The 13943-nt window shown below is 40.0% G+C and overlaps 1 protein-coding gene across 7 annotated transcripts in view; it reads left to right on the top strand.

Moving 5' to 3' along the window:
* PLEKHF2 (pleckstrin homology and FYVE domain containing 2) overlaps positions 1-13473 on the top strand; it is a 31926-nt gene extending 18453 nt beyond the window's left edge. For all 7 annotated transcript variants that reach the window (XM_071803938.1, XM_065832919.2, XM_071803935.1 and 4 more), the window contains one exon: positions 10083-13473. In XM_071803938.1, the coding sequence (XP_071660039.1) occupies positions 10097-10846 (750 nt within the window). In that variant the 5' untranslated portion in view covers positions 10083-10096 and the 3' untranslated portion in view covers positions 10847-13473. The remainder of the gene's footprint in view (positions 1-10082) is intronic.
* The last annotated feature ends 470 nt before the right edge of the window (positions 13474-13943 follow it).

Genomic DNA, 13943 nt, shown 5'->3' with positions numbered 1-13943 from the left:
TCGTTGGCAGATGCGTTAGGTTACAGAGATGAACCGGGTTTAGGAATTTGCTCCCTGTGTTGCTCCAGCCCTTGACTACCAGCTGAGGAATGGAGATCTGCGTATTTCTTTCCAGCAGCGGATCTGTCTCTATTGTGCCAGGCTACCATGGTTTATTATAAATAGAAGCCTGACAGTGGTAATAAGCAGCTGATTTCATTAAAAAGCTGGATCTCTTACAAGAATGTTGCTTCTGGACTAATGCAGTGAGGTCCTTCTCCCTTAAGAGGCAGTTGGGGAGTTTTTTCAAGGAAGCTGGTGGCGGGCAGAAAATGCAACCACTTCCAGTTGGTCTAGGAGTGGATTGAGGCTCTCATGGTCATGTACTTGAATCCTTCAACGCTGTTTGGATTTCTACTTTTTGTCTTTTCTGTTACTACCAAGTGGGAGAAGGTAACAGGAACAGCTTTGGGACTCGACAGTTCTGGATTTCTGTGTCTCTTAAGTGGGTGCCACATGTTTCTTGCTCAGAGCTGGAGTGCTGGTGTTGCGGCACGTGGCGTCACGGCCGCGGTGGTTCCTCTGGCCCTTGGCCCGGGGTGGGCTCAAGACTGGCTGAACTCGTCGGGCGGTGCAGCCCGCTCTGCTCACCTTGGTTTTCCTCAGGTCTCCTCTATGATTATTTAGCATTATAAGTAATTCAGGACATGGGAGCTGGTCTTTCTATTTATAAGCAGGTCTGAGGTTTATTGTGTTAAATACCAAACCTCGTGAGAAGTAAATGTGCTGATCTAGGTTGGTTTTGCCTGCGTGCAGCAGCTCCAGCAGGGTGCTGACTGCTCAGCGGAGTAGCTTGGATAGTGCAACAGCATTGCTCTGCTCTTGCTGTGCTAGTACATATGCTGCTTGGCAGAACTCATAACTTTTTGCTAAAAATCGCTTTCTGTACCCAAACTAGCTCCCGAGTGGGCTGAGGAATATAAGGTTGTACATCTTGCAAGATCTACCTAGAAATTATCTCTATCTCCAAAATTGAATTGGCCTTTTTAGGCATTCCTAGCTCAATTGGATAATGGCTATTGCAAATTTGAAGAGGAGTGCACTTGCCACGTAGTTTTGATAATTAAGTTGTTTTTTGTTTTTGTTCTTCATTTAGAATTTACATTCAATAAGCAATTTTTACACAACCAGTCAATTAAAGGGAAACAGCAATCCTTCCTTGGAAGTTGAAAATTAGAGTATACTAAACTGTAATGTATTGAAAGAATGATTAAAGTGTAAGATGTTAGGCAGTAAAAAAAGGGATTTCTACGTTGTACCTTCAGGAAGAGTTTTAGTGTCACTAGACTTTTGACAGTCATTTGCAGCAGTTTAAAAGCAAAAAACCAAACAGATCTATATGTGTTATTGTGGTAATGACAGGTTTATGATGACATCCCACTAGACAAATGCATGGATTTGCTTTGGACATGACTGAATGCTGAACTGAGAAATAATCTAAGGATTTCTAAAATATTGGCAAGGCCGAGTATTCACAGGTCGCACATGATGGAGGAAGGTGATTGCTGTTCGTGTATTTCCAGCGGGGTTTGTGCGAGTCTGTGGCTGGTGCGAGAACATCAACCAACAGACTGAGACAAATGAAGGTTAAACCTGCTGGTTCGTACTGGATATACCAGTAAGGGAGTGGGTAAGCTCATGGGTGTTTCCCCACGCTGTAGCCATTGCTCTGCAGGCTTGTGCAATGCAGGAAGCTGTGTCTTCACAGGGGGGAAGAATAAAAAAACAAGAACATTACATTGAGATTCATGGAAATGAGAATTGGGAGAGGTTCACAATATCATCTATTCCACTTTCGTGCCAGTGCAGTGTTGATTTATGCCTACAGGATGTTTTTGATATAGTGTTTGGATGAAAATGTCACAAGCGTCTTTGCCTCCTTAGAATAACCCAAACCAGCATTGGTATCGCCATCATCCTTTTCTGGTGTTTTGTCTTGCTGCTTTTTTGACTTTATGAAATGCCAATAGTTAATAGGGGGGTGAAAATGGTGCAAAGAAGCGTCATCATACATTGCCTTAAGGGAAAAGGAAATTGTTTGTTTTGTTTGTAAATCAAGTCAAAGTTTCTGTTCTGCTACTGTTACCTTTCTGAATGCTGCAGTCATTAACTAGATTAGTCAAAAGTGATTCTGGATAAAGACTGTGTTGAAGAAGTTCAGAAGGATTTTAGAGTCTCCTGCTGTCATCTCTACCTTGACATAGTCTCTTCAATCTCTTGGTCTTTCTTATTTCCTTGAAGTATTGTGATGTAGCTTTTTGTCATTCTTGATATTAATATATTTCAGATATTATCAAGTTATCCTCTGCAGCCTTAGCAGCTGATTGCAGTAGCAATGGTGGGACAGATTGCTAAATGCAGCATTTTCGGGAATACTTTTGTAAAGAGAATTATTAGAGAACTGCTTGTTAGAAGGCTGTATTTCTCCTTAAGTGACAGGTGTTGTCTGATGTTTTAAATAGTATCCAGGACAGTGAGCTACAGCATAGCACTGGCATCTCGTTGCGGCTGTCATGTCAGCTTTCAGCAGTGATAAAGACCTTTAGAAAGCATTTGTCATACTTGTGTCTCCTCTAAACACAATTTTTTTGGGGGTGAAATTTCTTTCAGTTTCACTTAACTTTATGGTCAAATTGGTCTTTTTGCTGTTTTATAAAAAACAATTGGTGAATAGTGGAAATATAAAATTTATATTAAAACCCCCTGTAGATAATTGTTATAGATTCATTTAAGTAACTATAATATATAGAATGAAATACTAATGAATTCATAAATGAGTTAATGGATACTTAAAACTTCATTTTCCTCAATATTTTATTATACATACCTAAGAATAGAAATAAAATTTAATTCAGTATCTCCTGCTGGTATTTCTGTATTATCTTTAATCCAGCTCTTGTTATTTATTACGTTTATGATACTTGACAGATAGTGCTGACTTGTGCATGAACATTTGGATTCTGATTACAGCTAATCAGATCTAAGTGCATAGAAAGCTTAATTTTTCCAACCAAACTGAGATGGGAAAACATTCAGGACAAGCAGTGGTGTTATCCGTCTCTGTATGTTTTGAAGGAGCTGCGTAGGAGGTGAGGCCAAAGTAAGACTTCAGATTTATGCCGATTTCTCTTCTGATGTGTATCAGAAATGTTGAATATCTCCTGTGCACATGCTTAGTTCAACAATTTGCAACACTAAAACTATTTTCAAAGCATTAGTCGTAAGTTTCCTTGAACAGGTTGCATTTCAGGAATTTACACTATTTTACTTAGCAGTGGTGAAAAAGTCTAGTGTTGTTCTTAAGACATTTAATATTACTAGAGATTAGAGTGCTGTATTAGAGTACTGAGGTGCCTTAATAGCTGAAAGTTTGTCCATAAAGAGTAGAGGTTTTACTACTTCAGACAGCTTTAAATCAGAGGGGGATATAGGAGGGTCCTGGGTAACTTAATTGTTAGTAAGTCAAATTAGTATGTTTTCTTTGCATAGGCCAAGTACAAGAGGAAAACTGAAATTGTGTGATGTGATAGTATAATGTATAACAATTATTTGAAACTTATTACTAAAAATATACATAACTATGTACTAAATGACTGATTCTGCCAGATGAACTCTCTTTAAGGAGAGTGTGATATTTCCCTCTGTAGACCCAAAAGATGAATCATCTTACAAACCAGTCATTTAAAGCACGTTAAATATCTAGTATGTAGATAGTCCTTGTCTGTCTTAGGATCACAATTTACTTGTTTCTGTCCTGTAGTTTTATTGATATTCTGTACCTTTCACATATGTAATAATATGTATAATAAAACAACAGTTCTATTCAGTTCTATTGGAAATCTCTCTTCAGAGCCTTTGAGTTGTAGAGTCAGACATGATAAAACCTTTAACTTCTGCCTTTTCTTGACTCTAAACAGAAACTTTTATTATGAAACATATGTTATTTTTGGGCAAGAGGGGAAATAGGTTAGTTCAAATGTACCTGGTAGATCAGGGTTGCTGATGTTTGTACGTGTGAGAACAAGGGCTCTGTATGACAACTGGATAATTAGTTAGAAGTTTATTGGATGGCAAAGAGTTGTGTGCCTGAATTTAGATCTGCTATTTCTACGTTTCCCTTCTTTATTCCTTTTGCATTTCTCCATTTTTGAGTCTTTTTCTGTTCTCTCTGCTTCACTGTAACAATATCTAGATCTCATTTCATCCGTCCTAATGGTGCGATCAGATACTGTGGTTAGAGACTTTTAAATTTTTTTTATTTTTTTTAATTTTTTTATTTTTTTTAATTTTTTTTTTATTGCACTTGTGTTACTGCATCTGACTTGAACACATCCAGGATGTGCTGCTGCTTTGGGACTGGAAGGGCCTCTGTGTGCTAGGTTTTGAGCTCCTGTACTTCCCCCAGCAGCTTAAATACACTTTTTTCTTTATTTTTCTTTTGTTTTTCTCTCTTCGCCTTGAAGCTGTCACCTTAACTGTGAATGTACATCGTAATGGATGAGCTACCTGCATCCTGATACTGTGGCTCTGAGAAATCTTGCCTGGCTGGTTTGTATTAATGCGATGTGTTAAATGTAATCATTAACAGCCCAATTGGAAAGATGATTATAGATGAACTGGCAATTATGGCAAGGCCAGTAGCATTTCCCTCCCTTGAAGGAGTGTTGAAGAAAAATAATGCTAAAAATTAGATGCTTATTAATTAATGCTTGTTAGCAGGGACTTTATACTGGACAAGACTTGTTTTTGCCCAGGCCAGAAAGCAACGGAGCGCTGCTGGATCTGCTGTATCGCTGAAGAAACCTGGAATCCAGGTTGTGTCCCTCTCCTGCACACGTCTGTGCCTGTCCTGCACTCTGCAGGGAGCGCTGGTCATGATGACAGTATGTGCTGAGCTGGGGCGAGGAGAGGTTTTTGTGCTGAGCTCTATGCAGTCTGCACCACTACACCAGAATAGCTTTTTTCATCATAGCGTTTCTCCCCGCCAGCACCCTTCTGTTACCTGTGGTTCTGCTCTGACGATCACGCCAACTGCTACAGTGGTAATGTAGTAGTAGAAGACTTTCCTGGCAGTGTTGAATTAGGTGCAGCTGTGTCAGTCACAGTTGCTTTCTTTTTAGTTGACTCCTTACGTCTGTCATCAATGACAGTTATTCTTCTGTGCGGTTTAATCTGACCTCTATCAAGAGCAGAGCTGGCACATAAACATTTTCTTATTTAAAATAAGACTTGTAGCAGCATGAAGTCCTGGGAGGTTGTCTGTTTGGTCACCAGGATACAGTGGCAGAAAGAAACAATTTTGTGGGAAGTGGCTGGTCAGTGCACAGCAACCCTAACAGAATTGTTTTCCTGCTGTATTAGTCTGGAATGTTAATAACTGTAGTAAATACATGACTTCCTCAACGGGGGTTGTGTTTTAGGTAGGTGGGTAACTTGTTAATTCTTCAAAGGTTTCAGTAGCATCCACGTTTGCTCACTTTGAAGTTCCTCCTAACAGGATACAAATGTAAAACTGGAGTGAAGTAGAGGAGCAAGAAGATCTTTATCTTGAACAGAATTGTTATTTCTGTAGAAGCTTCTGGTGAGTAAAAGTAGAAATAACTTAGTGTCAAAGACAGTTCTGCATATAGTAGAGGAGTTGGGGCTTTCTGTGTCATGAAATATTTTGTCACTTTTAGATAGCATATTACACTAGGGAGATGAAAGTCGTTGCCCAGCACCCTCATAGTGAAATGTGCTTACTGAGAGCATGTGTGTGAGAAGGAGCACAAACTGAAGGTATTGCAGCATTTTCAGAGTTGAGATTTATTTATTCAGAAAGGCTGCTAAACCCTGCTCATGGTGCAGCTCTGTGTAGCTAATTTTTCTTACAAGGTGGTCTGTTTGTTGCGATGTTAAGCCTGGCAGCCAGTAGTACTACACTGCAGTCAGGACACAGATGATGAATCTGATGTGATGGACTGGTCGTCCTTATAGGCAAATGAAGTCCTTCTTGCATGAGGGCCTGGGGATGTTTGTGAGTTTGTGTGCAAAAAGTGTGAAACTGGAGTCAAACATGATAAGTCTGAACAGTAGATCTGAGATTTTTGACTCCATAGCATCCATAAACTGAGACTCTGTATAAGATGCTCCCACTCTTCCCTTAAGTGGAGCTGCCTGGCCTGTTGTTTCGAAGCCCCTGTTTCTGGTCTGTTCCTCATTTGCTTTGGGGAAGATTTGGGGCATGTTTTCAGCAATTTGCCATCACTTGGGAGTTGCTTTGTTTGATTGGGTTTTGAGGACAGTAATCTGGTACACACTTCTTATAGTGGCCAACAGCAGAAACTTCTGAAGAAAGTTTTTAGCTGGCAGAGATGAGGAAATTGCCATGAACTTCCAGGGTATGGATGTGATCTGTCATCTTCTACTATGTATCTGAATATGCTTTAAGAAAAGATTGTTGTAATTATGAAAGACTGGTAATTGATAAACTTGCAGAGCTTTTGGACTCTGACATCTTGGGGTTAAAAGTACCTTTGTGTGTATAGACAGTCTTTAAATTTAACATATTCTCCTTGGTCTGTGTGCTCCTGAGCAGAAGAGGTGCACCTCTTCTAACTTTAGCTCTTACAACTTAGGGATGCCTTCTCTTTTGTATTCCTGGTCTGTTTTTTCCCATGATTCATTATTATTTGTAATCATAATACTTTCCAAGTAGTTTCTCATTATGCATTTCTGGACTTCCTTTCTCAGAAGAGGCTAGTGAAGGTGAATGAGCATTAGTCTGCACAGGATTTCAGGTGAACTTTCGATTTGCAGTTCTCTAAAAACTTAAAAATGTCAGACCGCTAATTTTAAAAAGTCTAATCTGTGTGGGAAAGTACAATTCATGCCATGGAAAGGTAGAATAATTCATCAGCAGTCTGTGGCTTTTACTACCTGAATTGAGAGTGGTAGGTGAGAATTTGTTGAATGTTATAAAGTTTTAATCTAGAAGAGATGTGATTATCTTGTCTTTCTTAATGGTCTTTAACTTGCCCTGAATTCTTGCTTGAAGTCCAGTAACTGATTATTTTCACAAGCTGGAAGTACAGTCTTCAGCACAAGTTCTGAAGTCATGTGTCTTGGTGTCAAGCCAGGATGATTATTAAATGATCCCGGTTAGAGTTGTTTTCTCTTAGGTCATCCTAGAGAACAGTTAATTAAAACCTTTAGCTTTTTCTCCCCCTGTTTTCTTCTCCCAGCGACTTGTATTTTGAAAGCTTTCGTGGTGACCTTGAGCAGAGTTTGCTGTTTATTGGCAGGGAGTGCGGAGGGTGCTGAGTTGGAGTTGTGAAGCAGTGAGTACTTACCACAGGTCGCTGCAACTTCACACCAAGAGCTTGCTTTGCTGAAACTCATGTGTATGACTGTGGGGCTTGGGGGGGAATGAGTGTGTTCCACGTGCACTAGCAAAAGCATTTAGCTCGCTGTAATTTGCAGGCAATTAATATAAAAGTGTAAGTTTAGAAGTAGTGCATGTTGACTTATACCTGCAGAAAAGTGTATTTGTTTGGTCTGTCCCCTTTACACTCTGCTGACTGATTTTTATTTTATTTTATTTTATTTTATTTTATTTTATTTTATTTTATTTTATTTTATTTTATTTTATTTTATTTTATTTTATTTATTTTATTTTATTATTTCTTTTTCTTCCCATGGGATTACTAAATAACTAAATAACTTCAGACCAACCCAGTGACTGACTCTTTGCTTTTTCGAAGTCTGTTGGTTCAGCTTTGGCTTTTACAAAGGCTGTTCATTGCTGGTATGTTGTTAGGTGGGAATGGTTATTTGGCAGTTAGTGGCAATTTAACCCTCAATCCCAGTCCTGAGCTTTGGCAGTCAGGCAACTGAATTTGAGTGCATCTGCCACAGGTAGTGATGGTTATTCTGATTGAAGAATGAAAAGAACTCTTTGTTTTGCAGTGAAGATGGCTTAAACTTACTGTAAAGAAAATGTTTTTGAACTGATTAAATGGGGAATCACTGGTCAGGGCACTGGAGAAAGTCAGCCTTTGAGTGGTGTGTATTTTTTTTAAGGTTGGCTGATGCCTGGTGAAAATAATATAGGTGTACTTGCTTATGTGCCTTGATGCAGCACAATTAAATGTCTTGAACCCTTTTTATAAGTCAGTTTGTGTTTTGTCTTGACCTTCTACAGATGAAAATGATTTCCAATTTGGTGGCTTGGTAATTCTACCAAACATAATACTCGCATATTGTAACTGATGCTGTAAGGCATATGAAGAAAATTCAAAAGAAGTGCTGAGTAATATCTTTAATAAATTCTTCTGTCTTCAGTGTCAGACTTTTATGTAAGATGATGTTGTGTGCAGAGCTTAAAAAAGGTCAGTTTAGTTATATCTGAGAAGCCAACTTGTCAGACTGCTTTAGTGTGGAACTAATTAAATTCTCAGAGCAGTAACTTATAGGTTATTTTTTTAATCACACATAACATTGGGCATGAGGATTTGCGTAGTCATGGGTAAATGCTTATGTAGATGAGGCCTCTTGAGAGATTTCTCTGCCACCACCAGCCCAGTGTTGTCTTGGTTATGGGCTGATGCTGTATTGGTGGCAGGCAGTGTAGATTCAAAAGAAAAGGTAGGTGAACACAGAGGACTTCCCAAGCTGGTATCGTGGTGGGAAGCACAGGTAGTTGGTGCTGGAGCATATGTTACTCGGCTCTCCTTCAGACCTGTTCAAAGCAGTGGTTTCTACCAGAGGATGTCATGAGCACCTGCAGTAGCTGGAAGGGAAAGCTCAGGAGATTTGTCTCCTGCATGGCCAGAGCCAGGTCTGTCTGTAGGTCTTGCCTCTACCAGCTGTCTTGCTGCTCTGTCAAACAACTTTTGTGGCTGTAGTCAGGGGGAGCTTGGGGGGAGCAGATCTGCATCAGACAGGCAGGAGTTCCCTTTGCCTGACTTCTACCCAGGAAGCCCTGGGGTAAAACATGGGCTAAAAAGTGGTTTGCCGAGGTATGAATCACTATATTAACTTCTTATTTTCAGTTCCCTGTTGGATGCCTCAGGAATCTCACCCTTACAAGAGAATCTTATTCGCTACTTGGGGAAGGACAAGGGGTGGTTTTAATCCGTAACTGGAACATGTACTTTGTGGTTAATTAGCACCTTCTGCAATACGAAGCCTTTGTGCCTGAACTTTCAGCTGGTGCAGGTCACTTGGTGTCTCTCAGGAGCAGGTGCGAGTTGTGTGACTTGTCCTCTGCTCGTCTGCCTGTGCATGTCGCCTGATAGTGATGGATGCACATGTGGTTCGAGTAGATGAGGAAGGGGGGGACCGGGGTGGCCCTGCAAGAAGATGACAGCAAGCAGGGGATGAGCCACCTGCCGTGACTCACTCGCTGCTCCTGGCTCCAGAGTTTGCCATGGAAGCAGGTGGGGGGGGGTGCGAGCTGTGGCCTGTACAAAATGTTTCTGGTAGGCAGATTTATGGTTTTAGCGCATGATTTAAGGTTTATGTACTGAAAAAGGAAATACTGAGCTTAGAGATGGTTTCCTATGCAAACATCAATTGCGTAATTTTTATTCTATTAACACTAACATGGGTCTCCAGTCTGCTCAGTTAAGTAGTCGTTTCCATCAGTGTTAGAATTTGGAACAATGGATCCTTTCTTTTACCATCCAGAGAGTAGGTGCAGGAGGATCTGCAGAGAGATGTGAGCATTAAACCAGGATGCAGTAACCTTACCAGAGGGGAAGCCTCTGAGTCTGTTGCCAGAGGCTCTCGTGAGCGGTGCTGTGGGTGCTGTCTGTATGATAAAGATAGCTGTCAGCTGGAGGGAACATTTTTGCTTTTGAAAAAAATACTAATTGGTTGCTAAAAATTCTTAGGTGTTAATACTTATTTAAATCTAGCCTAAGTCGGTGCTTCTGAGCCAGCAGGTTCTGTTAGATATTTTAAGAAATGTGGGGTTGGTGCCTTCCTTTGGGGAAGGCTGCTGTTCAATCAGTCCTGTTTTAACAACAAACTTTTCTTATTTTTGGTGTTCCTAATTTTAGGATACTTGTGAAAGATGGTGGATCGCTTGGCAAACAGCGAGGCAAATACTAGAAGAATAAGTATAGTGGAAAACTGCTTTGGAGCAGCTGGTCAACCTTTGACTATTCCTGGCCGTGTTCTGATCGGAGAGGGAGTACTGACAAAGCTGTGTAGAAAGAAGCCCAAAGCGAGGCAGTTCTTCTTGTTCAATGACATTCTCGTTTATGGCAACATTGTCATCCAGAAGAAGAAATACAATAAACAGCACATAATCCCATTGGAAAATGTCACTATTGATTCCATCCAGGATGAGGGAGACTTACGGAATGGGTGGCTTATCAAGACCCCAACAAAGTCTTTTGCAGTGTATGCTGCCACTGCTACAGAGAAGTCTGAGTGGATGAACCACATAAATAAGTGTGTTTCTGATTTGCTTTCCAAAAGCGGGAAGACTCCGAGCAACGAACATGCAGCCGTCTGGGTTCCAGACTCGGAGGCCACTGTGTGCATGCGCTGTCAGAAAGCAAAATTTACGCCCGTCAACCGCCGTCACCACTGTCGCAAGTGCGGCTTTGTCGTGTGCGGGCCCTGCTCCGAAAAGAGATTTCTCCTCCCGAGCCAGTCTTCCAAGCCCGTGCGAATTTGCGACTTCTGCTACGATCTTCTTTCTACTGGGGAGATGACTGCTTGTCAGTCCACGAGATCAGACTCCTACAGCCAGTCACCTAAATCGTCTTTAAATGATGTATCCGATGATGATGATGATGAAGACAGTAGTGATTAAGGACCAAACTTTTTTGTTTTCCCACGTGTTGCAATTTGCGTTTCAAACCATATGGAGCTGCTTTTGGGGAAGTCTATAGTGTGGTTCCTCAGAAAAATCCTGTTCTAGCCATAAAATATGCCTGAATATCTTCAATTGCAATGTGCCTCAATCTATGAATTCTCTAGACAATAGGTTTTTTCACTCCTCTGCAGGGATAGACTATTGCAAATGTTATCAGAATATTTTCCGACTTCTCATACTTGAGTTTTGTCTAGGTTATACTTTTGTGGAAGATTGGCGAGTAATACGTACTTTAATTTAGCAACCCATACTTCCTAATGTTTCATACTGGTATGTTGTTATGTGGGTTTTTTCAGATATGGGGAGGAGAAACTGTAAGCATGTATGAAACAGTGATGTTTTGGTTAATCTCTTAGACCATCTTTTTTTTTTTTTTAACCATGGTATATAATGAGTTCAAATGTGGCATAACTTGCAAACTTAAATGTCACAGAACTTCAAAATTATCTTGTTTTGCTCTTATTTATGACTTCCTATGCCAAGCGGTGCCTTGTACCAATTGTGCTCGTTCAGGAAGAAACAAACCTATGTCATCTGTATTTGCCTGATGCTGGTGTCGGAGAGGTTGTTGGTGCTATTGAAAATAACCGCTGTGTTCAAAGTGGAGCTTTGACAAGGTCCTAACCGTGCCCCGTGGTGAGTGACGGAGACCCGAAGACTCTGCAGATTCCCAGAGACTTCAGCGGGGTTCTCCTCGCAGGAGCTGCCTTGAGGGTCGGGATCTTGAGATGAGAAGCTTAAGGTGACTCTTCACGGGGATTTATGTGTTTTCAGAATGGTTTCTAAGTTTAAAATTTGGCAAATGCACACCGAAATTTTAGTTGGGTGATATAGCATTTGGACGTTACACCCAATGTATATTTGGAAAAAAAAAATCTTCAAAATGACACTAGATTGTTTCTTGAAACATTGGTGGTGGGTTTTTTTCCTCCTTTTTTCCTTCCCCTAGAGTTGTATTGGCTTGTTTAAAAATAACCTCATGTTTTGAACAAAAAGCCTGCAAGTATCTGTATAGAATTGGCTTTCCTTTTTACACAGCTGACCTCAGGATAAATGTGAGATGCAAGTTACTTCATTCTAAATGTATATCCAGGACCAAGAGATATGTATTTAAGAACTATAATGAAATCGTCAGTGCAGAAAATGTCTCTACTGTAGCACTCATTTTTACTTTTAATAAGTTCTTGAATACAGAAATGTCATGTTCTTATATAAATGTAAAAGTTAGACTTGCAAAGACATGTTAAACCCCCAAATTCTATGTTTCTATATTTTTATAATGGTAGCGTCAATTTTGAAGCAGAAAAACCTTTTTGAAATAGTTGTATGAATATAGTAGCAACTGACTTTATAGAAAAAAATGTTATTAAACTTTTGTATCTCTTTAAGTGACAATTTCTGCACTGTTTGCCTTGGTTGGCAATAATTGGGTTAAATATTTATTGAATAAACAATCAATGCTGCATATTGCACTAGTCTCCCATTCTGTATGCTGTAAATGTCAGTCATATTTTTTTAATAAAAATAAGCAGAGCACTTCAAAGCCGTAGCCCTCTGTGAGATTTCTGGTAGCTAAAGATGCACTTAGCATCTTTAGGGAGGCACTCTGCATTAATAGTCTGCAATACATTGCTTCAGGTGAACATTGCATTAATATTTTTAGCTTGGGCAGTTTCTAAAAAGAAAGGGTTTTTTTTAAAAGCACTGAAGAGTGTTTGATCTACTTTGATATAAACGTAAAGAGGGGACAACACTTTCTGATGGAAACAAGGGACCAGGAAGATTCTGTAAAATTGCCAGATAGCAATAAACAATTGTATATACTCAAAGACTAGCTGAAATAAGTAGTTGCATATACTTATTTGTTGAAAGATTAGACAATGATGCAGCAGGGGAAAACAGATGATTCTGAGAAGGCACTTTCAGTTAATAGTGCTTACTTTTTGTACCTCTCTTACTGAATAGTTATGTTTCAGGAATGGAGACTTGTCAGCTTCAGTTTTTCTACCGAAGTACAAACCTCCCCTGTACGTACCTTCCAATGATTAATAAGCATTTTCTTTCTGATGTGATTGTTTCCTCTTCCTCAAGCTGTCAAATATTAACTTGTCTTGTTAAAGAGTCCATCTCCTTGTGTGCTTTTCTCTGTGTTTCTAAACATCGTGGTTACTTTTCAGCCCTTTTTAAGCAGTGGGAAAGGGTTTGCTGAGAGTTAGATCACATCCTAGATTTTGCAGAATGTTCTTGTACCTATTTCAGATATCTTTTAATCTGTGAATGAAACTTGCACTGTGCTGCACTGATCCCTGAAGCTGTAACCAAACCAATGTGTGCAGGGGGAGATTTTTCATCTAAAATTGATGTATATGGTCCAAGCTTTTTGAGAAAACATTAAGGAAAAAATATGTTTTATGGTAATACTCCTATCCCTCAGTGGTATTTGTTTAAAACTTTACAAAATGGACTCAACGTTGACTTCTCATGTACTTAGAAAGGGCTCATTTCTTACTTGTAATCTTGTTCTGTCAAATTATTTTATTTACAAATATATGGTGTAGCTTTAAGCCTATGTGTTTATTTTTTTTTTTTAAACTCTGGGACTTCGAGTGTGACAAGCAGTAGGCTGGCAAAGTTGGCTTTTGTTGGAGCGGCAGCAGGTGAGCCCCTGGAAGAGGCTGGAGGGACCCCCAGGTCCAGGGGTGCTGGCTCAGCTCTGCACCCCATCACAGCACTGCTGTGATGAGACTTCTCGTGGTGTCAATCTGGGGAGGAACGTAGTGCTTTCCTGGAGCCTCTACACTCCTAAGGTCTAGAAATGGTGATTAAATATGGTCACTCTCTGTGTATTTTATGCAGTGTTTTGGTTGGTGGTAGTCTTCACCCGCTCTTTTTTGATGAGCTTTTGAAATCCCAGGGAAGGAAAACAACAGCTGTACCTGCAGAGTCTCTCTTGCAAGGCTCTACTGTCAGCTTCTGCCTTGTAGAAGATGCTATTTTGGAAAAAAGAAGTGTTTATTTGCTTTAGCCGAGTTCA

The sequence above is a fragment of the Patagioenas fasciata genome, chromosome 2 (assembly GCF_037038585.1).
Source record: "Patagioenas fasciata isolate bPatFas1 chromosome 2, bPatFas1.hap1, whole genome shotgun sequence".
Lineage (NCBI taxonomy): Eukaryota > Metazoa > Chordata > Aves > Columbiformes > Columbidae > Patagioenas > Patagioenas fasciata.
Note: the sequence above shows the minus strand (reverse complement) of the source record. Positions and strands in the feature narration are given on the sequence as shown.